At 46.3% G+C, this 24846-nt stretch overlaps 2 protein-coding genes across 5 annotated transcripts in view; one reads left to right on the plus strand and one right to left on the minus strand.

Annotated features, from left to right (window-relative positions):
* The window catches only part of KLC4 (kinesin light chain 4), a 54491-nt gene extending 47804 nt beyond the window's left edge, over nt 1-6687 (minus strand). The window contains exons 1-2 of one of the 2 annotated variants that reach the window (XM_083175305.1): nt 6541-6654; nt 3816-3956 (exon numbers count right to left, since the gene is read on the minus strand). The gene's annotated coding sequence lies outside the window, so the exon portion shown is untranslated. Of the gene's footprint in view, nt 1-3815; nt 3957-6540 lie in introns of both variants that reach the window. The other variant, XM_083175304.1, reaches the window with a different exon arrangement.
* MRPL2 (mitochondrial ribosomal protein L2) lies at nt 6645-24415 on the plus strand. Of its 3 annotated transcripts, none has more exons than XM_083175310.1 (8): nt 6645-6968; nt 7480-7581; nt 9786-9924; nt 20290-20431; nt 22419-22534; nt 22614-22724; nt 22830-22903; nt 23896-24415. In XM_083175310.1, the coding sequence occupies exons 2-8, from the start codon at nt 7501-7503 to the stop codon at nt 24112-24114; spliced, it is 882 nt and encodes a 293-aa protein (XP_083031436.1). In that variant the 5' UTR covers nt 6645-6968; nt 7480-7500; the 3' UTR covers nt 24115-24415. The 3 variants fall into 3 exon arrangements, with proteins under 3 accessions (XP_083031436.1, XP_083031437.1, XP_083031435.1); XM_083175311.1 differs by having other exon boundaries at nt 6645-6924; XM_083175309.1 differs by having other exon boundaries at nt 6646-6962.
* Nucleotides 24416-24846: the final 431 nt, after the last annotated feature.

Raw genomic sequence — 24846 nt, forward strand, 5'->3', positions numbered from 1 at the left:
ACTCACATCAGTCCCTGCCCCAGTGGAGTTTACAATTTATATTCCCTACCACATGCACACACAGACATTCTAGGGTTAATTTGTTGGGAGCCATTTAACCTACCAGTATATTTTTGGAGTGTGGGAGGAAACCCACGCAAGTACGTGTAGAATATACAAACTCCACTCAGTTAGGGCCATTGCGGGAATAGAACCCATGACCTCAGTGCTGCTAGCCATTACACCATCCGTACTGCCCAATATATATATGTCTAGTTGCTGTGAATCTCCGAGATACTGCCATCTGCTGCCAGAGAGTGAAACTACATCTCTTTCTCGCACAAACACAGAAGGTAGCAGACTAGCTTTCGGTGCTTATGCGTCGAGCGGGCTCATTAGTATCTAAATATTTAAACACATATACATTATATATATATATATATATATATATATATATATATATATATATATATATATATATATATATATATATATATATATATATATATATATATATATATACATACATACACACTGTTACCATATAGGCATATAGATATTGTTTTATACCATCATTAATGTAATGTGATTTTAACCATAGTATATATTATGTATGTGTATATAAAAATAGGAATAGCTTAATAATTAGGACATCTGAGTTTAATGTTTAGACATCGTAGTATAGCTTTTGGGTTTACTAAATAATATGAATGACCACTTTGTAACATATCAAATGCAACTGAATTAATTTAGGAGACAAAATGTCTAAGGCATACTATTAAGCAGATATAGTGTTGTTACCCTCCCCAGATATATCTATATTTATTAATTAAGCAATGTATACACTATGGGCCAGACTCCAGCCATCTGGTTTCCTTTCTGGAGAATGTAGCTGCTAGTACATCATCCAAGTTACTTTGCAGGACAGACAAGACACTATTGTATTTTGACAACAGGAGTGTAAAATAGATTGATGCACAGGGAGAGACCAGAAACAGGAAATCTCGCAATGGAGATTACCACTAGAGTCCAGACAAGCAGGAGACCCTGTCACCATTAGCATCCATAAATTCAATAACGTCATGAGAACAGGGAACTTCAATTCATGTATTTGTGATATAAGGAGAGAGATAGAGTAGACATTCACTCACATTCGCACACAGACACACACGGACAGTCAGCAAGAAACCCATTCAGTGAGTCAGGAGGAGAGATGTGAGCCACGAGCAGGAGAGAGGAACGGAACCTAGAAGCGATGGGCTGGAGTGAGTGAGTAATCATGGTAGATATAAATGTTCAGTTGTTGATAAAGTTATGGAATACTGAAGTCTACAATTTATGTTAGTTTTATAGCAGTCTTAAGTCTGTCAATTGTTTAATGTTGTTTTAGGTAATATAAGCAAGGAGGCGTATATAAATATATATATAATAGCATATACATTAATTACTGTGTTACAATTATTCTGTATGGTTTGTTTGCCTATAAATAAAATCCTCCAATTGGAGCTAAAATTACAAGTCTCGAACTCTCATATTTGGGGAATCAAATTATGACAAGTACTCTGCATATTGTATTGTAAGGTCTATTAGAATATAATTGCAGATGTCAAATATATATGTTATTATATCAATACCAGATATAATAAATATATTTTATATAATATTTCAATCTCAATAACCCTTATTGGGATAAGAGAGATATATGATCCCTAAAATAAAACTCTACAACACATATACACACACACACACACACATTATATATATATATATATATATATATATATATATATATATATATATATATATATATATATATATATATATATATATATATATATAAATAATATAGTGATGTTGGCAGCACTCGCAATTTAACAATAAAGTGACTCCAAGAGCTCAGATTAGTGCATGACATTTCGGTTTTTATTAACCGTCTTCAGATAAAAAACCGAAACGTCATGCACTAATCTGAGCTCTTGGAGTCCGTTTATTGTTAAATTGCGAGTGCTGCCAACATCACTATATTCTATTGTTGCTGCTAAAGCCCTGGAGGGCACTGCACTGGTTGTGATCAATGTTCCCTCTAATTTTACGAAGGCTGCGTGCGGCAAAAGATTTGGGCTGTGCAACCTTGGAAGGTAATGTAAAATTTTGTGCGTCACTAATATATAACAGGAAAATGACGTTCAGCATTTGTGGTAACTTTACTTAAAAATTATATTAAACATTCAAAACACAGCACACAATGTAGGTAATGGGTGAAACACACATTAATTGAGTCCACAACTGCAAAAAGGGAACACTGCTGCTTTGCGCGCTCTGTTGTCATGTCTGTGCGCACGCTCGTCGAGTTGTGTGCGCGCGCACGTGCGCACAGCTTAGAGGGAACACTGGTTGTGATCTGTTTCTATTTGGAGTGCCGATCATCTTTCACACACACACACACACACACACACACACACATAAACACCTGTTGGCAATTGTGTGTTTCAAACCCAAAAACACAACATCAGTTAATTGGTTTTACTTTAATCAAGTAAAACCTACCTTTAGTAAATCTCCGGTACTTGTTTAGTTTCACGGCGGCAGCGCGAGATGCTGTAGCTTGAATATTGGCAGCTTGCCAGACTGCCTTATTCTGCACTTGTAGCATAGCGACTGTTTGAATTCTGGCAAGTGAGCGCCTCTCCCACAGCGCTTGTGCCCGCATGATATGCCCTCTCCTATGGAGAGGGGATCATTAGGGCGCCAGCGGAGAGGCGCTCCATCTTTGTGTTAGTTACATGTGAAGTTATTTACGTCCGCTCGCAACACTATATAAAATCAACTCCACGCCAACGTGGATGGTGGGGGTATGAAAAGGTGGGTTAGGATGCGTACCGCTGCGCTCACCACCAGTGGCGTAACTCTAAATTTTGCTCCCCCCTGCCAAAAACTTTGTGGCATACACACATATATATATATATATATATATATATATATATAACAGTGCCGGTCAGGCACAACAGAGAACAAACCCAGCTCGCTCCAATATATATTATAATAATAACAAGTAGTGAGTGACTGTCGGCGGGCTGTGCTCACTGCTCCCTCTCTACTGGCTTCCCGGCTCCTCTCCAGCATGTCTCACTCTCTCCTGCGTGTGACGTGATGATGTCACACGCATTACGGAGAACCCGGAGGGAGGCAGAGAGACCTGTAGTAGTGTTCACTCTAGGATTTTTTAGGGCAGGGTGCTGACCACTGTGCAGAACACATTTTTCAATTGGGAGGGCACAACAACAACAAAAAAATCATATATAAAAAAATTGCACACACCGTAATGCCCATTACACACAATGGCTCACACCTTAATGCCCATTACACATGATGGCACATAAGAACCTCTTATTTACATGATCGCTGCCAGGGGTTTCTTACTTGATGCCAAGGAGGTTTCATGCTCGTTGCCCAGTGGTATTATATGCTCATTGTCAGGGCCATATTAAGCCTTCAGGGAGCCTGGGGTACTTAAGACAGAGGGGCCTTATTAGCTCGGTCAGTTATGTAGGGTACACACCACGACGACCCGCTCACGATGCACATTGTGAGCGGGTCGTCAGTGTTTCTTCAGACCCGCTCACGATGATGCGCGGGGGGGGGGGGGGCACGACCCGCTCACGATGTGCCCCGTTAGCAGGTCCGATCCAATGGCGACCCGCACCCGGCAGTATGGTCGTCATTCAGATCCTACCTGCAGCAGATTTGCTGTCTGCTGTACTGTGCAGCGGAGGCAGGGAGGAGTTGAATGGATGGGTGCTGGGGGGGGGGGGGGGGTATGCAAGGGGGCAGCTTACCTTGGTGCTAGGCTTGCCCCCAGCACGACGATTGGCGGTCCCGGCGGGGTAATCAGCGGTCCCGGCGCTTGGAGATGATGGCCCTTATTCAGATCTGATCGCAGTACAAATTTGTTCTCAAAATAAGCAAAACCAGGTGCACTGCAGGTGGGGCAGATGTAAGATGTATAGAGAGTTAGATTTGTGTGAATTAATTTGTTTTTGTGCAGTGTAAATACACTGCATTATTTTTACACTGCAATTTAGATTTCAGTTTCAACACACCCCACCCAAATCTAACTCTCTCTGCACATGTTACATCTGCCCCACCTGCAGTGCAGCATGGTTTTGCCCATTTCGAGAACAAACTTCTACTGCGATCAGATCTAAATAAGGGCTGATGTCATCTCGAATAGCCGCCCCCGTTTACACTGCGGGTAGGCAGCTTCCTTACATCTGACTTCGTTGCCCCACCGCCCAGACTCTTCGCAATTTCTTCATAGGATACCCTAAAATCTAGGAGCCAGAATGAAAGTATAGGAGCCAGACAAACTAAGATACTAAATCACCCCCCTCCCCCCAAAAAACTTGCTTCATCCTAGAAATGCAGCATATAGGAGATAATCTCTTGCAGCAGAACATAATGATAGTCATTTAGTTGACATTAACTATCCAGTTACTGACAAAGACAGGGAGTATAGGTCAGGGGAGGATTTAAAAATAGCGGGCCGCCACACTCAGCGTACTGCCACGTGCTCACATGGAGGAGCCGGCTGTTGTGATGGTGCTGGGTTCCACAGTTGTGACTGCCGCACTGTGAGAGTGGCATATGAGGGCTGGTAGTGGCCGCAGCCAGAAGAATGACAGCAGCAGAGCATGATGGACCCCGGGCTACTGACACCTGCTGTGCACAGGGCACTCACCCCGACTCCGGTGGCAGGGAGGACGCAGCTCCAGTTGACCCGCTCCCAGAGAACCAGCCACGGCGGGATCCGAATCTCCCGAACTATACATCACTTCCCCATCACTCTGCATTGCTGAGATCCGGCTGTGCCAGAGGGACGCTGCCAGCACATTGCCCAAATAACTGTCCCTACTTTCTGGACACCCTCCTGCACCCGGATCCCTCTTTCTGTGTTCCCAGCAAACATTGTCATTTGATGATTGTCCCTACTTTTTGGGCACCCTGGTCGGTCTTCCGGTGTTCCCTAATGATTGTCCCTACTTTTTGGGCACCCTTCTGCAACCTGATCCCTTTCTCACCTTGTCTCCTGATAATTATCCCCTTTATGGGTACCCTCCTTGCACCCTGCCCCCTGTGGGCAGCTTCCGCCTGGTCACCCCTTGTCCTCCCGGGTCCCATTGGCCAGTGTACTGCACACAGAGCAGGGGCACCATCTGCCATGACACATAAGCAGATAAAAGCCAGGGATGGGACAACCCCAACGGCACGCATCGTCTCTCTCGAAGGTTTGGAAGAGCCGCGCCAACACATCAGTGGCTTCCGGCAATTGGGGGCGTGGCTTCACGGCGTGTGGCAGGCCTCAGCGCCTGAGAGCGGAACGCCACTCAAAAGGATCTCCTACGTCCTACCCAGATGCTGCGAGGGGTTCACCTACGGAGGGGCTACTGTTGTCCACTGGACCAGTAACACTGGGTATGTGGGCTACAATGTTATAAAAGGAGCTTAGGCAGGAGCACAGAGACACTGCCACGTCCTATGACCCATCTCCTCAGCAGGTCACACCACCCACAGGATCTGGTCGCCAGGAAGAAAAATCTGGTCGCCATGACGACCTGGCTCCTGGGGTTTGTCGAGCCCTGAGTTAAACTCATATAAAAATCAGTTAAACTCACGTCTTCACTTCTCAAAACACAATTGGCTGGCTAAATCAATGATGAAATTGCTTGTATCCACCGCTAAGGCCTTCCTGATTGGGTATTGTAATGAACCCATGCACCTCATAATTGGTTGATTTAAACCACGCAATGTTATGTGTTGTTTCAACCCGAAAACTGCATGGCGTAACTAATAACTTTTAACATTTATTTTTTTGTAAAATTAATGTATTGATTTCGTATAGCAGAATACAAATTGTATAAATATAAAATAACACTGAATGAATTGCATTTGTTGTTGGATGTAGCGGGCGGCACTCTTGGTGCAAGCAGCATGTGGGAGTATTTGTATCCCCTATATTGAAGACCTGGAGTGCGGCCTGCTACACCCAGTCTATAAAATTCCCCTCTGGGAGAGCACCCTGCGAAAACAATACGATTAAATTAAATGAAATCTCCGGCTGGACGGCACTCTGGAGAAAATGTCTTGATAAAGGGCATAACAGCCGGAAACATTGACTTAACTGTTTTGAAGTGCTGTCCATTTATTGGAGATCTTCTCCAGAGTGGCCTCCAGCCGGAGAGTTATATTGTTTTCCACCAGATAAATCGTGTGTGTGTGTGTGTGTGTGTGTGTGTGTGTGTACATACACACATAATATATATATATATATATATACACACACACACACACACAGAATGCAGCTTCCCTGGGTAGGGTACCTACTGTATATACTGTGTACACAGCTCCCCTGGGTGCATACTGTATATACAGTACACAGCTCCCCTGGGTGCATATATAGACAGTATACAAACATCATACAGCTCCCGCAGGTGTATATAAGCAGCAGCCACACACTATACCGGTCCCGGCCGTGTATAAAAGCAGTATACAGACACCACATACCTCTCCTGCTGCTATAGGCGGCGGAAGCGTCCTCTATATACAGCGATTACTCCGCACTCTACCCACAATCCTCCTCTCCTCCCTCAGTGTTGTGATCCAGCACGGCCAGAGTTACGTGGTGCCGTCGGAGGGGGCGTGGTCTCACACCGGCGCCTCCATGTTGGTGGAGCCCGGTCGGTGCGTGTAATACTCAACTACCGAGAGCACTGTGCTGAGCGTCTCCCAGCTTCGCCTGCTGCTAGCGGCAGGTTCACATAGCAGGATAGTGTGCTTGTTACTGCACTTATTGTGCTAGGCCTGGGTCTATACTGAGAAACAAGTTACATATATTACCATGGGGAAACAGTGTGACCTCTAGTGTTCACACAGCACCAGCGGAAGGCGGTGAGTGACGTCACTGCTATGCGACTTGACCTGCTCTGGTGAGGGTGTGTGTCTGTGGGTTCTACTATTAATTTAAGTACTGGAATAATTTATAATATACAGCTGCTGACTGGAGAGGGTGTCTGTGGGATCCTCTACTATATATATATATATATATATATATATATATATATATATATTACAGCTGGTGAGGGTGTCCTATACTATATATACTGTAATAAAATATACAGCTGGTGAGTGTGTTTGTCTGTGGGGTATAATATATATATATATATATATATATATATTATACAGCTGCTGACTGGTGAGGTTGTCTGGGGGTCCCCTATACTGTGCTGGGGGGATTGCCATAATTATTGTCTCATTGTGTCTCTTACAATTCTGCATAATTTGATATAGGATAGGAATTTCATGTGGTTGTTATGAGAATAATTAATAGATATAAGCTTTCATCCACCTTGCGGACTTCTGATAGAACTATACAACTATTAGTCCTATGGTCCTGATGTACATGATGTCAGATTACCCTGTAACTCTTCATTCTCTCTGTTTCAGAAAAGTATCAACACACCAGTAATGGCAATATGCAGCCTTTCCCGTGCATTCCATTGTTTGACTGTTGCCTGTGCCAGACCAGCTTCATCTGCCCTCCATCAGGTCAGAGACCCCCACAGCTAATGTCCTGCATAAATATAATTATGTGATCATAATGCTGATACTGATATTCTTCTGTCACATCGCTGCTGAACTCCTGCCCTGTACACATCATTCTGTCACATCGCTGCTGTACTCCTGCCCTGTACACATCATTCTGTCACATCGCTGCTGTACTCCTGCCCTGTACACATCATTCTGTAGTCCTGCCCTGTACACATCATTCTGTCACATCGCTGCTGTACTCCAGCCCTGTACACATCATTCTGTCACATCGCTGCTGTACTCCCTCCCTGTACACATCATTCTGTCACATCGCTGCTGTACTCTCGCCCTGTAAACATCATTCTGTCACATCGCTGCTGTACTCTCGCCCTGTACACATCATTCTGTCACATCGCTGCTGTACTCCTGCCCTGTACACATCATTCTGTCACATCGCTGCTGTACTCTCGCCCTGTACACATCATTCTGTCACATCACTGCTGTACTCTCGCCCTGTACACATCATTCTGTCACATCGCTGCTGTACTTCTGCCCTGTACACATCAATATGTGTATATATATATATATATATATGTGTGTGTATGTATATATATATATATATATATATATATATATATATATATATATATATATATATGTGTGTGTGTGTGAAGTCACATAATAATCATATACAGTCAGGTCCATAAATATTGGGACATCGACACAATTCTCATATATTGGGCACTGAGCTGGTCCCGCTCTCTGCATATATATAATGAGCGGGACCCAGCGCAGTGAATATTTAATTTTTTTTTTAATTTCAACTTTATTTTCATTTTTCATTTCTTACACAAGTAGAAAACAATGTTTAAAAAGACAGGAATACCTTACATACAATACTCTTCATTTTCCACCACATCGGATCCCTCCATTTTATACAGTGATTTTACAGCTTATCTTTACATCAGGGGGCGAACTCCACCTCTCCCACATCTTTATTCTTAATTTAAATTAAAATTTGTTTATGTGCCTTATCTGATCCTTACCAGTGAATATTTAATTTTAGATTAGATAAGATACATCTTTATTGTCATCACCCCAGGTAGGGTGACACAATTCAGTTAAGCATCCATCCAAATACAGACATTAATAAAATACAAAATGATCCACAGGCTTTACAATAAAACTAACACCCATAAACCCTCCCCTAGCCCAATTCAGCATTTAATTCTAAAATCGCCCTAGGAAAAAAACTACTCCTCATCCTACTGGGACCACACATTATGTATGTGCATATGTAATGAGCGGGACCCGTGCATTACATATGCACTGTGCTGTCTGATAGCCACTGTCCATCTTGTTCTCCTCCAGCTGCTTTCACAGCGCAAACCTGCTTGAGACCTGGTGTGAAAGGGGTTTTACTTGCTCTGACCCGTTTTAAATACCGGGTCTAAGCAGGTTTTGCGGTGTGAAAGCAGAATATGTGTTCCAGACTTCAGGCTGTAATTCACTGCAAAGCATTTGCAACAAAGTATTAACAAGTGAAAGTTTGATTTAGGATTGTTTAGTTTGTCCCATTACTTTTGGTCCCTTAAAATGTGGGAGGCGCATATAGAAACCGTTGTAATTCCTACAACGTTCTCCTGATTTAGATGTAAATACCCTCAAATTAAAGCTGAAAGTCTGCAGTGAAAGCACATCTTGTTTGGTTCATTTTAAATCCATTGTGGTGGTGTATCGAGTCCAAAATATGAGAACTGTGTCGGTGTCCCAACATTTATGGACCTGATTGTAGATCCTGTTCTTGGTTCCAAGCAAGAAACAAAACAGAGACCAACAAGCCACCAGAGTATATGCAAGTGCTGTGGCCTTGCTCTTCCCTTGAAATGAGTTTTCGTAACAACTTTCCGGCTTGTCCATTTGCGTCTTGCTACTATACACTGACCAGGCTTTCTTTTTTTTTCGCACCCCAAATTATGTCCACAAATAAAGTGGACGCAAAGCCTACATACAGTATAGACACATTTTAATGAACAAAACAGTGGAATTAAAAAAATAATAATTAGTTGCTGCTGACCAGGATCCGTACCCCAGGCGCTGTGTTTGGCATTTTGTGGGCTTCACCGCTAGGCCATTAGGGATACTGTACCGCAACCCTGTCCTCTCATTCACACCTGATGCAGGAAACCTATATTACAGACATGTTTCTTGCTCTCCTGCAGGCAGGACCTCCCTCACTGCTGCCCTCTAGAGGATTGTTCACTACTTCTTATCTCAATGCTCTTGACATATGGAAACCACCAACCAAATACACAATAAATCCTATTGGGAAGCGGAAGACTGGGGGGCGAGATTACACAGGTAAGTGTGACCCTTATCTTATTTGTACGATACCATTATCGCCCCGAAATGCTATGCCCTGTTACTAAGGAGGGAGTAAAGCAGAAGAGGGCCAGTAACCGTGCACCTGGTATCACCATGATTCACTGCAGGTGGACAGATGTAACACATGCATAGATTTCTAGGCAATCTAAAGCTACAGTATCCAGCTTTCTCTTTCAATGATCCTGGTGACACAGCTCAACACTGGGATGTAGGAGGGTCCGAAGGAGCCAGGCACCTATCCTAAAGCTTTTAGAGGGTAGGCTCCTCCCCTACTGCATCCCGGACTCTTCAGTTCGTGTTAGGTGCCCACTAGAGTGGGTGCTATTCTAAAGGGCTGCAGGAGCAGCCGAAGAAATAGAGTAGTTAGGGAATTTTTATTATTTTATTAACTTTCACCCTAGCTAGGTAGGCACAGAGTGAGGATTCTCATAAGTGAATCCTCACTCTGCTAGCGCAGCAGGAGCTGACAGAAGCGCGTCCTGTCAGCTCACTGTGCACAGGGGAGACGCTGTCTGGCCTCCCTGTGCAGCGCTTACAGCTTCTTTTAAGAAGCTGCCTGGGCTCCGGAGCGCTCTGAAACCGGCTTCACGCAGGTGGGGATCATGGGGGACAGGCGCTCCGTGATGGCGGCGGCCATTTTCTGCGGAGCTTACACACTGAGCTCCTGTTATGAGAGGACAGCAGTGTGTTACAGGCATGTTCCAAGTGGTCCCCAGTCGAGGGGGAGATACTGGAACTAGGAGATCCTACTAAGGGAGCAGCTGTCTGGGGGTGGTTGGCGCCAAAAAGTCACGGACCCCGCAGCAGCAGGGACTTGGTCTCTTCCCTCGCTCTGTTTTGGCGCCTTTCAGAACGCTTGCAGCGGAGCTGAGCTGGCTTACAGATCCTGACAGAGTGTTTGGATTTCCTGGGCATCGTTTCCCCGCATCTGAAACCGACAGACAGATAAGTGGCTGGGTGCATTGACTCTGTATAAGCGCTGTTGTACATTGTTTGCACTGTGTGGTTACTTTACATCATGTCTGAGCAACAAGCTGTGGTTTTGGGGGAGGGAGCCCTTAATACTATGAGCGCTTGTAATGTGTGTACACAAAAATTTGTACCTGAGCAGATGGCCAAGGGGGGGTTTGTGTATTGCTTGCGCTGCTGTGAGACCCATGGGGAGTGAACCCCAGAGGGCAGAGCAAATTGAACCCGCGTGGGCTAGTTCCCTGGGCAGGTCTGTTAACGCTTTAGTGCAATTGCTGGACAGACAGAGTGATGCCTTGGTAGAATCTCAGAGACCTATGTCATCATCTCAGCAGTCCTCTGGCTCCTTGCCTCTTACCCAGGCAGATCCTGCCTTCATACAGGTGATGCAGGATACTGCAAAGGGGATCAACAGGTTTAGTGACTTGCTAGACAAAATTGATGTTGATGCTGTAAAAGGTCTTACTCGGTGCCTTTATTGGTAGATGAAGAGGAGGGAGCATATGCAGACATTTACTGGGAGCAGGGTGATGATTCTGAAGATTCCTCAGCCGCAGGGGTGGAGGATTTGATTATAGCTGTTAAACAGGCTTTAAAACTTTCAGTGGAGGATAAAACTCCTGCTAAAGGTGTATTTAAACGGCAGCGTAAGGAAGCTGTTACATTTCCTTTAGATGAAGGTTTACAAGAATTGTTGGAAGGAGCTTGGAAAACTCCTGATAAAAGGCTGCAGATGCCAAAGAGATTCTTAAGTTTGTGTCCCATGCCGGAGTCTCATGCGGAGCTCTGGGAAAAAGTGCCAGTAGTTGATGCTTCTGTGGCACGTCTGTCAAAAGCTACTGTATTACCAGTGCAAGGGGGCGCAGCTTTTAAGGACCCGGTGGACAAAAAGCTGGAGGATAATCTCAAAGCTATATTTGAAGGGGTGGGATTCACCCTACGTCCCCTTATTGCTTCAGCCTGGGTCTCTAAGGCCATGATTGAGTGGGCCAATGATTTATGCACCATTTTACATGCTGATCCTTGTGTGTTGTTGCTAGCGGAGAAGCTTAAGGCAGCTGCAGAATATGTGTTGGAAGCTGAAGAGGAAGCTCTCAAAATGGCGACCAGAGTTTCCACAGTGTCTATCAATGCCAGGAGAGTACTCTGGTTTAAGGCCTGGGAGGCAGATAATGAGTCTAAGAAGGCCTTAGAAACATTGGCTTTCAAAGGAAAGTTATTTTTTGGATCTGAATTAGAAGAGATTATTAAGCAGGCCACGGGTGGCAAGAGTACCTTCCTGCCTGCCCCCGCAGCCAAGCAGACATCAAGATTTTCTGCTTTTAGGCCGTCCTTTCAGCCCTACCCTAGAGGTGGTGCGTCCTTTTGAGGACAGTCATTTAGGGGAAAGATTCAATCCTCCAGGGGTAAGGCCCCAAAGTCAAAATTTGGTTCTTTTCACAAGAAACCTGTCACCAAAGGAGAGGACAAACCCTCCGCATGACTGTCAAGGGATTTGTCCGGCAGCGGTAAAGGTGGGGGGTCGTCTATCACAGTTCAAGGATGCCTGGGCGTCACTAGACCAGGATTCCTGGGTGTTAGACATTATAGCCCAGGAATACAGAATTCCCTTCAAAGGTCTTCCTCCGAGAAGATTCATTCCCACAGTTTTACCAAAGGAAGCTCGGCTCCGTACAGCTCTCTTAAGAGCAACTCACTCTCTGTTAGAGATGGGGGTGTTAATCCCGGTTCCCAGGGCAGAGTGGAAGAAAGGCTTTTATTCCACTCTGTTTCTGGTACCCAAACCAGACGGGTCTTTCAGACCAATACTGAATTTAAAGTCACTGAATGTCCATTTGTGGGTAGACCATTTCAAAATGGAGTCTCTACGGTCAGTGCTGCTAAGCCTGGACCAGGGAGAATTTTTGGCGTCCATGGATGTCCAGGACGCGTATCTTCATGTCCCCATACACGCAGAACATCAGGCCCTGTTGAGGTTTGCGATAGGAGACCTGCACTTACAGTTCCAGGCATTGCCCTTTGGTCTGGCCACAGCACCAAGGGTTTTCACCAAAATAATGTCTGTAATGGCGGCTGTGCTCCGGCTGAGGGGAATCACAGTGATACCTTATTTGGATGACCTGCTGTTCAAAGGTTGCAGAGTCATTTGGCAGAAGCCATCAGTTTTTTGCAGGCTCACGGCTGGCTTTTAAACTTGCAAAAGTCTCAGTTGGTGCCGTCACAGAGACTCCAATTCTTAGGGGTCATTCTGGATACCCATCTACAAGGGATCTGGTTGCCTTAGTCCAGGAGATTCTCAGCTCTCGGAGCACATCAGTGTGGAGGTGCCTCAAGCTGCTGGGAAAGATGGTGGCGTCTTTCGAGACGCTGCAATTTGCCAGGTTCCACTCTCGGGGTTTCCAGTGGAACATTTTGACGGCTTGGTCAGGAAACACACAGACCATGAAGTCAGAACAGATAGTGCTGTCTTCGGAAACTCGATCCTCCCTGAAATGGTGGACAGAGGTGGATTCCCTTCAGTGGGGTCGGTCACTGCAGTCCTGGAGCTGGCTGGTAGTCACTACCGATGCCAGTCTCAGGGGCTGGGGGGCAGTAGTCTCGGACCTGCGTCTGCAGGGCTTGTGGACTCCAGAGGAGGCGGCTTTACCGATCAACATCTTGGAACTGAGAGCTGTCTGGAAAGTGATTTCTCTGGCGGGAGACAGGTTACAGAGGCTCCCTTTAAGGATTCAGACTGACAACGCCACAGCTGTGGCGTATCTGAATCACCAGGGAGGCACACGCAGCAAACTGGCCATGTGGGAGGTGTCCAGAATCCTCCTGTGGGCGGAACAGAATGTTCCAGCTTTATCAGCTGTATTCATACCAGGAGTGGAGAATATAGAGGCCGACTTCCTGAGCAGGGAGGAGCTGAAGGAGGGGAATGGAGCCTGAATCCTCAGATATTTCATCAAATTACCTTGAAGTGGGGAACCCCGGACGTGGACCTGATGGCATCCAGGTTCAACCATCAGGTGCCCAGGTTTTATGCCAGGACGAGGGATCCACTGGCAGAAGCAGTGGATGCCATGACTATCCCCTGGGAGGGGAATCTTCTTTATGTTTTTCCGCCAGTCCCAATGCTGGCGAGAGTGTTGAAGAGGATACAGGCCCAAGAAATCCCAGTGATTTTAGTGGCCCCGGATTGGCCAAGGAGGTCCTGGTACTCGAGGCTTCAGAAATTGTCTGTGGACTCGTGGCGTCTACCTCTGAGGTCAGATCTTCTAAGACAAGGGCCGTTAAATCATCTGGATTCAGCTCGATTAATTTTGACGGCCTGGTTGTTGAAACCGCCATTTTAAGGAATAAAGGATTCTCAGAGGCAGTGGTTAACACCATGATAAAAGCCAGAAAGTCAGTGTCTTCGGCAAATTATTATAGGGTCTGGAAGACCTATATTCGTTGGTGTGAGAGACAGAAGTCTTATACATCATGCTTTAAATTGACAAAAATGTTGGAATTTTTGCAGGATGGTTTTTCCTCTGGGTTAAGCCTTCAGTCTCTAAAGGTGCAGATCTCGGCCTTGTCCATTTACTTCCAGAAAAGGATTGCATTATTGCCGGAAGTACAGACCTTCCTACAGGGGGTGTCTCGGTTGAAACCTCCCTACAAACAACCAGTAGCACCATGGGACTTATCGCTGGTTTTGGAATGCCTTCAGAAGGCACCTTTTGAACCATTAAGGTCGGCTGATCTTAAGTTTCTTACATGGAAACTGGTATTTTTGTTGGCAGTGGCGTCAGCAAAGAGGGTGTCAGAGTTGGGAGCATTGTCATGCAGGTCTCCCTTCCTGATATTTCACGATGATAGGGCGGTGCTTCGTACGGTACCCCAGTTTTTACCTAAAGTAGTCTCTGCTTTTCATTTAAATCAGGAGATAGTTCTGCCTGTGTTTCAACCCCCAGAGGGTTCAAGAAAAAGGGACAAATTGAGGAGTTTGGATGTTGTGCGCGCATTGCGCATTTATGTGGACAGAGTTAAGAGTGTCAGAAAGACTGGCACTTTGTTAGTGTTGTATGACATACACAAAATTGGATGGCCTGCTTCTAAGCAGACCATTGCTAGGTGGTTGCGCTCTGTTATAGCGTTTGCATATACTAAAGTTGGTAGGCCTGTTCCGGCCAGGATTAATGCGCATACCACCAGGTCGGTTGCCACCTCTTGTGCGGTTCGACATGGGGCAACAGCTGAGCAGGTTTGCAGGGCTGCCACTTGGTCATCTGTTCATACATTTGCCAAATTCTATAGGTTCCATGAGTTCGCGTCGGAGGACGCATCATTCGGGCGAGCAGTAATGAGAGCTGCAGACCTGAGCGTACCCACCCAAAGGACCGGCTCTGGAACGTCCCAATGTTGAGCTGTGTCACCAGGACCATTGAAAGAGAAAAAGGGATTTTTGTAAGAACTTACCGTTCGAATCCCTTTCTCTGATATGGTCCTGGTGACACAGCGATCCCTCCCTTACGCTCAGTAAGTATGCCAGGTTCATGATGTTTCATGTTATATATGGTTAATTGTTATTTTTGATATTGTGCATATAATATGTGCAGGCGTTTGTGCTGAGTTAATGTATTCCAGTGGCTTTGAAAGATTGAACTGAAGAGTCCGGGATGCAGTAGGGGAGGAGCCTACCCTCTAAAAGCTTTAGGATAGGTGCCTGGCTCCTTCGGACCCTCCTACATCCCAGTGTTGAGCTGTGTCACCAGGACCATATCAGAGAAAGGGATTCGAATGGTAAGTTCTTACAAAAATCCCTTTTTTGTGGACTACATGCAAACACAGCCAGTATTTATCCAGTATGCAAATAATATATATCTCCACCCCTTGCATCGCAACTTGGTTTGTTCCATATACATGTACTTGCTTTGCTTGCTCATATCTCAGAATCAGGGCCATGGTCAGTAGTAATGTAGGCTATTACGTTTACACCAGTGGTGGGGAACCTCCGGCCCCCGGAGCCATTTTTTGTGGCCCGCCCACCCGCCTGACGGCAGTACAGCGAGTCTCATACTGGGATAATCTCACAAGAGCTACCGACTTCTCGCGAGATTTCCCCCGTATGAGACTCCCTGTACAGCTGCCTGACCACACAGACCGGCGACTTGTAACCTGCGGCACCATCAAAACATACTCCTGCAAGATGGATCCAATGTCATTGTGCAGGCTAAGAAGGGGAGCAGCCATCAGCTGTTCACCGTGGGGACCCTCTGGCCTTTCAAAGCTGAGTATTAAGCTATCAGTTTATACAAAGCAGCATGTTGGTTTTTACTTAGTACTTATGGGGCCTACACACAGGGCGATTTTTAGCCCATTTTTTAAGCACTCTGACTAGATCGCATAGAGAATGAGCCTACATCGCTCAGTGTGTAGGGGAGATAGCGATGCACGGCCCCTCGCGACACTGTTAAGATTCCGCATGCAGGATAAACTTAGATCACCATTCAGGGCCAGTGTTCTCACAGACTGCTCAGCACACATCGTCTATACTACCCCTACCACCTCCGTGTCGCTGCAATCTACCGCCCCCCTGGCCCTATCTCCCAATTTCTTGACAACTTCGCCGCCTGGCTTCCACACTTCTTCTCCTCTGACCTGCCATCTGTCATTCTTGGTGACTTTAACATCCCCTTGGATAACCCCGCTGATCCTGGCACCTCCAAACTCCTCTCTCTCTGCTCCTCTCTTGGCCTATCTCAGTGGACTACCTCTCCCACCCACATCCAAGGACACTGGACTGCCATCACTGCTGCCATGACCTCACCCTCTCCCTCCTCCCCTCCTACATCTCCACTCCCCTCCTTCCAACCCCTGTCCTCATTTTACCCCACCACTGCTGCTGAAATCCACTCTATCCTTCAATCCGCTTCTCCCTCCACCTGCCCGCTCGATCCTATCCCCTCCAATATTATCCGTCGTCTCAGTCCGTCAGTCTGCTCTCACCTGGCTTACCTCTTTAATCTTTCCCTATCCTCTGGGATCTTCCCTTCCTCCTTCAAACACGCTCTTGTCTCCCCAATTCTCAAAAAAACAAATCTGGACCCCAACTCTCCATCCAACTACAGGCCCATCTCCCTCCTCCCTTTTGCCTCCAAGCTCCTAGAACGTCTGACCTATAATCGTCTCCTAAGCCACCTTACTGCTAACTCCATTCTAGACCCCCTCCAATCCGGGTTCCGCCCTTTACATTCCACTGAAACTGCCCTGACCAAAGTCACTAACGATTTACTATCGGCTAAATCCAAAGGCCTCTTTTCTATCCTCATCCAGCTTGATCTGTCGGCTGCCTTTGACACTGTTGACCACCCTCTCCTGCTCAACACCCTCCGCTCCTTTGGCATCACTGGCACGGTCTTCTCCTGGTTCACCTCATACCTCTCCGATCGCTCCTTCTCCGTCTCCACTCCGAGCTCCTCCTCTCCTACTACCCCGCAGCCAGTCGGTGTTCCCCAAGGGTCAGTCCTTGGCCCTCTCCTCTTCTCCCTCTACACCACCTCTCTGGGCACCCTCATCAGCTCCTATGGTTTTCATTACCACCTTTATGCTGATGATACCCTAATCTATCTCTCCTCCCCCGACCTATCCCCATCAATCCTGTCCAAGGTCTCAGAATGCCTCACGGCCATCTCAGCCTGGATGACCCAACGCTTCCTGAAACTAAACATGGCTAAAACTGAACTTCTAATCTTCCATCCCCCGAACATCCCCTCTTCTCCCACTATCTCCATCAGCATTGGTGAAACCGAGATCACCTCCACCGACCAAACGCGCTGCCTCGGTGTCATCATTGACTCCTCCCTCTCTTTCACCCCCCACATTTGTGCTCTCTCACAGTCTTGCCGCTTTCACCTACGCAACATCTCACGCATCAGACCATTCCTCTCCACTGACGCGACCAAAATTCTCATTCACTCTCTTGTCATCTCCCGCCTTGACTACTGCAACATCCTTCTCTCTGGGCTACCTCTCACCCGCCTCGCACCTCTCCAAACCATTCTTAACGCTGCTGCTAGGCTCATCTTCCTCTCCCGCCGCTCTACCTCCGCCTCCCCCCTCTGTCTATCTCTTCACTGGCTCCCCATTCCTTTCCGAGTTCTCTTTAAACTCCTCACCACCACCTACAAGGCTCTCTCCTCCACCGCTCCTTACCTCTCTTCACTGATCTCTATCCACACTCGCTCCCGTCCTCTTCGCTCCATCGCTGACCGCCGACTGACCTCTCACCTAATCACCTCCTCCCACTCCCGTGTCCAAGACTTCTCTCGCGCTGCCCCCCTGCACTGGAACAACCTCCCGCCACCCATCAGGCTTTCTGATTCCCTTACCTCCTACAAGCGCTCCCTCAAAACCCACTTTTTTCGACTAGCCTATCCCTCCTCCTAACCTCTTTTGATCCTCCTATCCTGCCTCCGTTCCTATTTATCCTGTTGTTTTTCGTTCGTCCACCCACCTATTTTTAGTATGTTAACTCTTATGAGTAGGGTCCTCCTGCCTCACGTACTCTCTTTACCTCACCTGTCCTCCTTTCCTGTTCTTCTCTTCCTCTGCTTCATCTTCAGTCTCCTCGACAATTTTGACACATACTTCTGAACTGATGCTGATTTTATTTCTACCAGCTATACCCCTATTTATACTGTATTTTTCAACACACCCTGTACGTTACCTTGTCATTTGTTTTTTTGTTTGCTATGTACGGCGCTGCGGACACTTTGCGGCGCCTTATAAATAAACGTACTACTACTACTGGTACATGATCTAGCACGTGTGTAGTCCCCATTACACCAGACATTTGGCCTGATTCGAGCTAGATGTATATGGGATGCATTCTTGGACCTATGTCTGCTTCCATAGAGGCCATGTTCAGATAGCCATTAGGTGGTACAAGTGTTGGTGGTAGTTGCGATAGTGCACCAGTGGTGGACTGCATGGAACACAGCATACAGCGGCCCCAGGGCTGGGGTAAGGCTTCTTGGAACCCTAGGAAAAACTTAGCCCCTCACGTGAAAGTGTGGAGGTGGCATCTTTGAAGCTTCCACAGCCGCCACCCGCATTGACAGCAAGGATGCCTTCCACATAGGATCCTTAATTTTGTGATCAGCAGACTAAGTGCCCCCCCCCCCCCCCAGACCTGACTATCACAGAAAATAGGCATAGACTGCACAAGGGTAGCGCGGCCATCCCTAAATAATGCCGGTATTCTTCTGAATGCGATGTCTTCTTCCAATGCTCAGATAGTACAACAAGAGTTATGATATATAACAAGCGCTATTGAAAAACCAGTTGCAGCTAAATTCCCCAGAGACCATCAAACTCTGAGTGGGGGAACAGACTTTAGACACACAAGATTTTGGGGAAAAAACCAGCGCAGAGATGAAACTTGCTTGTAATCTCGGAGAGCAGGTGGTGCAATTAGTGGACTTACTGAAACCACACTTACTTTATATTGCTCTCTCGAGTGCACAGAGCAGTTTTTTTAACACCTTAGTGGAATCGAACTGAGGCCTTATTCCTTAAAGATCTACACTTTGGGATGGTGAGGACTGACTGTTCTATCGGGCTGTTTTTTCCTTCACCAGAGGACTTGTCTTTTGTCATATGTTTGTTCGTGGATTTTAATAAATACCCTTTCTTCAATGCGCGCTTGTATTTAAAGAAACTGCTACGGGCACTGGTGAAAGAATAATGAATTAAGTTGTTTTATCGTGATAGTGTACAGATTCATTGTTCCTGCTGAAAAGATACCTTTTGATGCATGCGAGTAAGAATGTTAAAGTAAGTGTAGATCTTTAAGGAACAAGGCTTCAGTTCGATTCCACTAAGGTGTTAAAGAAACTGCTCTGTGCACTCGAGAGAGAGAAATATAAAGGAAGTGTGATTTCAGTAATTGCACCACCTGCTCTCCGAGATCACAAGCAGGTTTCATCTCTGCGCTGGTTTTTCCCCAAAATCTTTTGTGTCTAAAGTCTCTTCCAACGCTCAGTTTGAAAGGAAACCGCTTCCAACTGTTTTTTTATTAAAAATTAATGTATTGCTATTTTTTTTTTTTTTTTTTACATTTATATACGTACTACATTGTAGTTATGCTGGAATGGAGTTGAAAAGGCGGTTGACATATTATTAACGTTATTTTAATGTCCTTGACATCCCGGTATTCGTGCCCATGTTTCCGGCTTTGTAGGGGGATCTGAGTCTGATCTGATTTCCTAGACGGTGTTTCCTTTCCTTCCGCTACTCCGACGACTATGGCCTCATCCCATCCGTTACTGCTGCCATGGAGTATCTCAAGGAACGTAAAATGAACAGCAATAACTCTTCTATCCACATTGTTCTGTGCAGGTCGAGTGCGTATACGAGGGATCGGAGGCGGGCACAAGCAGTTGTACCGGATGATTGACTTCCATAGACTGAGTTATGAACCTGGCCGGGAAAACGCGCCATTCCAGGAGCTGGTGACGCAGGTGCGCTACGACCCCTGCAGGTAATACTATAGTTCTCTTATAAATGAGTTCTCCCAATAAAAGTGCTCTCGTTGTTCCTGACAACTATTACAAACTTCCAGAGTAGATGAAGGTGACATAAGTGCAACCTTCTTATGGAACTACACAGGGCAGAAAGCTGCTTTCACATCGTACAAATAACCCAGGTCCAAACGGGGCACTGTGTGGTGTAAAAGGGCATTTTGAAAAATCCTGGGTCCAGCAAACCGGCAATACGATCCGGGCTAAAAGAAGGGTTAATCCTGGGTCGGCCCGGGTTTGCTGTGCAGTGTGAACGGGTAACCCGGGAAAGCGTTTGGGATCTGTATACACAACCTAACTTCACAGCACTTTGTGGCTTCAGTAGATGACAGTAATTGGCCAAACTACCTCTATGCAGGCATGCAGCAGCAGCTTTGGGCTTCCCATCACGGCCAGGTTCCCATGTTTGGGGTGTCATAGGATTAATATTGCTATGGTGAATGACACGGCTGCATAGGCCATCCCTGCCTGAGATACAGAGATATAGGGAAGTGAATCCGAGAAGAGAGGTGCTAAGTCTGCCTAGCATCAAGCTTCTCCCCCAAAATTCATTAATTCTAATGTATTGCCCATTATTGAACAACTTCTGACTGCTCAATCATCTCCAGCTAGTGTAGAAATAATATTTTTATTTTCATCGCATGTGTCACCCGGTGCGATGCACAGGCCCATTGGTTGAATGGTTGTGTTGCACATATCTATTGCATTGCATGTGCGATCACATGTGGTTTTTAACCACATGCCATCACTCGCAATGCGATTTGAGTTGGCCGGGGGCGGAAGGAGGGCTGGCACTGGCAGAATTTGAAAAAAAAATTCAAAAGACGGCCAACCTGAATTTTTTTCTGCCAGTCCTCTTCCAGCACCCGATGTGTCCTCGCAGGTGGCATGCGACATTGGGTGCTGGAAAAAAGCACTTAAGATGCCATCGGATGCAATCGCACAAGTGTATGGGCACCATTACTCTCACAATCTCCGCTGTGGCACGCTAGAGAAACTCATTCTCTCCCCCCCCCCCCCCCCCCCCCCCCCAAAAAAAAAAAAAACAACTAAAATAGATAGATATAAAATATCTTCAGTCATTTATTCATGAGGTGACTTAGATTCCACAATGCTGCCCAGTGCACAAAGAAACTAGCATGGAGCAAAGGCATTCTATGCAGATATAAAGGAGCAAGAGAACAGACTACTGAATCGGTAAAAAGCCAACATTAATAAACAGGGCGTGCGTTGGTTTGCCGCCATACCAACTGCTGGCGGTCACACGTGCAGTATTCTATTAAGTTGACTGTTGTATAAGCACGGTTGGGACTGGCTGTTGTATGGACGCGGTTGGGACTGGCTGTTGTATGGACGCGGTTGGGACTGGCTGTTGTATGGACGCGGTTGGGACTGGCTGTTGTATGGACGCGGTAGGGACTGGCTGTTGTATGGACGCGGTTGGGATTGGCTGTTGTATGGACGCGGTTGGGGACTGGCTGTTGTATGGACGCGGTAGGGACTGGCTGTTGTATGGACGCGGTTGGGATTGGCTGTTGTATGGACGCGGTTGGGATAGGCTGTTGTATGGACGCGGTTGGGATAGGCTGTTGTATGGACGCGGTTGGGATTGGCTGTTGTATGGACGCGGTTGGGATTGGCTGTTGTATGGACGCGGTTGGGATTGGCTGTTGTATGGACGCGGTTGGGATTGGCTGTTGTATGGACGCGGTTGGGATTGGCTGTTGTATGGACACGATTGGGATTGGCTGTTGTATGGACACGGTTGGGATTGGCTGTTGTATGGACGCGGTTGGGATTGGCTGTTGTATGGACGCGGTTGGGATTGGCTGTTGTATGGACGCGGTTGGGATTGGCTGTTGTATGGACGCGGTTGGGATTGGCTGTTGAGATTCAGTACACTGCTCGCAGGATTAGAGCTCTATATATTTGCATTTGATTGTACAGGTCGGCAGACATCGCTCTGGTAGCCGGTGGGAAGCGGAAACGCTGGATTCTCGCCACAGAGAACATGAAGACCGGTGATCTGATCACATCATCTGGAAACATCGGACGCATGGCTGGTACGATCAGGGTATACGAGGGATGGTGCGGTCACCCTATTGCACCATATTAACATTGTGCTTACTATATTTTCCTTAGTGTCGGCTCAGGAAGGAGATGCCCACCCTCTCGGGGCTCTGCCAGTCGGCACCCTCATCAACTGTCTGGAGGTGATCCCTGGTGCAGGAGCGCGGTACATAAGAGCTGCTGGTGAGTACAGGGTCTCTGCCTTGGGCCACACTGGTGGGAAGCGGATGCGTGTGTTCAGCAGGCAATGTTGGCTCTCGTGTAAGCAGATGTTCTATGATCCTTCAGGTACCTGCGGGGTGTTACTGAGGAAGGTGAATGGGACGGCGATTGTGCAGCTACCATCCAAGAGACAAGTTCAGGTGACAATATTATAGGCTGGGAGGAGAGGTATCATACATGGTTTCCCCAGCACACTGAGGGCCTTATTCTGATCTGAGCTCAGTACAAATTTGTTCTTAAAATGGGCAAAACCATGTGCACTGCAGGAGGAGCAGATGTAACCTGTGCAAAGACAATTAAATTTGGGTGGGGTGTGCTGAAACTGAAATCTAAATTGCAGTGTAAAAATAATGCAGCCAGTATTTACCCTACACAGAAACAAAATAACTCACACAAACCTAACTCTCTCTATACATGTTACATCTGCCCCACCTGTAGTGCACATGGTTTTGCCCATTTTAAGAACAAATTTGTACTGAGCTCAGATCAGAATAAGGCCCTGAGTGACACCAGTAACCAGATATAAATACTACACCGTAATAGAATTCAGAGATCTCGGTCACATATATTTGCGCAAATATATGAATAAGCCCCAAGCTGTTGTCAAGACTTCTCTGTGTATTGGGGGTCCCTACTGCAGGGTGCCACTCCTCATACCAAGATATAGCAATACACATTTCCAATGCACAGAGACGACAGCTTGGGGGCTTATTCATATATATATATATATATATATATATATATATATATATATATATATATATATATATATATATATATATATATATAGCCAGCACAAGCCAAACAACCCAAGGCAGGTTTAAAGGCCCATATACACTGGGCGACTTTCAGCTAAAAGCCGCCCAGTGTGTATGGCCCAGCGATGAGCAGTGATCACTGCTGCGCCCTCCCGCATCATCGCCGGGAAAGCCACTCATCTGCTGGTATTACCAGCAGATGAGCGGCTTTGAGGACGGCTTTGCATAGCGCTGCGCTATGCAAAGCTGTCCGCCCCCCACTGTCGGCACGGCATCCTTTAGCAGGTTTGATACATATCCCCATAATTTATTCTAGATACTTTGACATTTCTCTATTACACTAAGCACAGGTCTAACTTTTCTGATCCCTACAGGTGTTAGAAACTTGTGTAGCCACCGTAGGACGCGTGTCCAACGTAGACCACAACAAGCGAGTGATTGGAAAAGCAGGGCGCAATCGCTGGTTGGGAAAACGACCAAGCAGTGGATTATGGCAGAGGAAGGGAGGCTGGGCTGGCCGCAAGATCAAACCCCTGCCCGCCCTAAAGAGTTTTGTGACACTACCGAGCGCCCGTCCAGCACCACGGGCCTAACCGCTTCATTTGCTGATGTCTTCTGGGTCTGGACTAAATGGAGAATTAACCAATCGTCCTCATGCTCCACACTGAGAAGTCCTAAGATGATGTTCCCATCTACATCACATGACGTGTCATTAAATTGGACAGCAAGATCTAGATCCCTTATCCAGAATCCAAAATATACAAATTCTTTATTTTATTGTATATTGAATGGATTCGAGAACCAGCCCAATGGAAACTTGCTTCACCGATGGGACGTTCATTGTGCTGGACTTCTTCCTTTAGCAGTGAAATAAAGATAAATATTATATCTGTATATTGAAAGATTTGTATGTCTCCAAAAGGGCGATGCTGTGCAGCTAAGAGGAAATCACTATGGTTGTGTCTAGATCCACTTCTGTTTTGTGACCAGGATGTGACGTTAGGTGGGGGCGGAAGTTGTTCGATGCCCTCACAGTGTTTTTTTTTTCATCTGTAATTTACGTAGGTGCAGGTTAATTTATTTTATTGCAGCTGGATTGTACCCTTGCAGGCTCACCACGCTTGTTATAACCCCCCTTCCCCTACAGGTATACGTGGACCCAGTGCATGATGGGAAAAGTCAAAAGACAGAAGTGGTTGTAGCCAGAACGAAATCATCACTATATGCCCTTATTGTAGTTTGTGTCTATATTGCACTATAGTAGGGGGGGGTATACTGTATGTTTCTAAGATTGGTACTTGTGGTCAAACGTGGGATTGATTATT

The sequence above is a fragment of the Crinia signifera genome, chromosome 3, assembly GCF_055691185.1.
Source record: "Crinia signifera chromosome 3, ASM5569118v1, whole genome shotgun sequence".
NCBI lineage: Eukaryota > Metazoa > Chordata > Amphibia > Anura > Myobatrachidae > Crinia > Crinia signifera.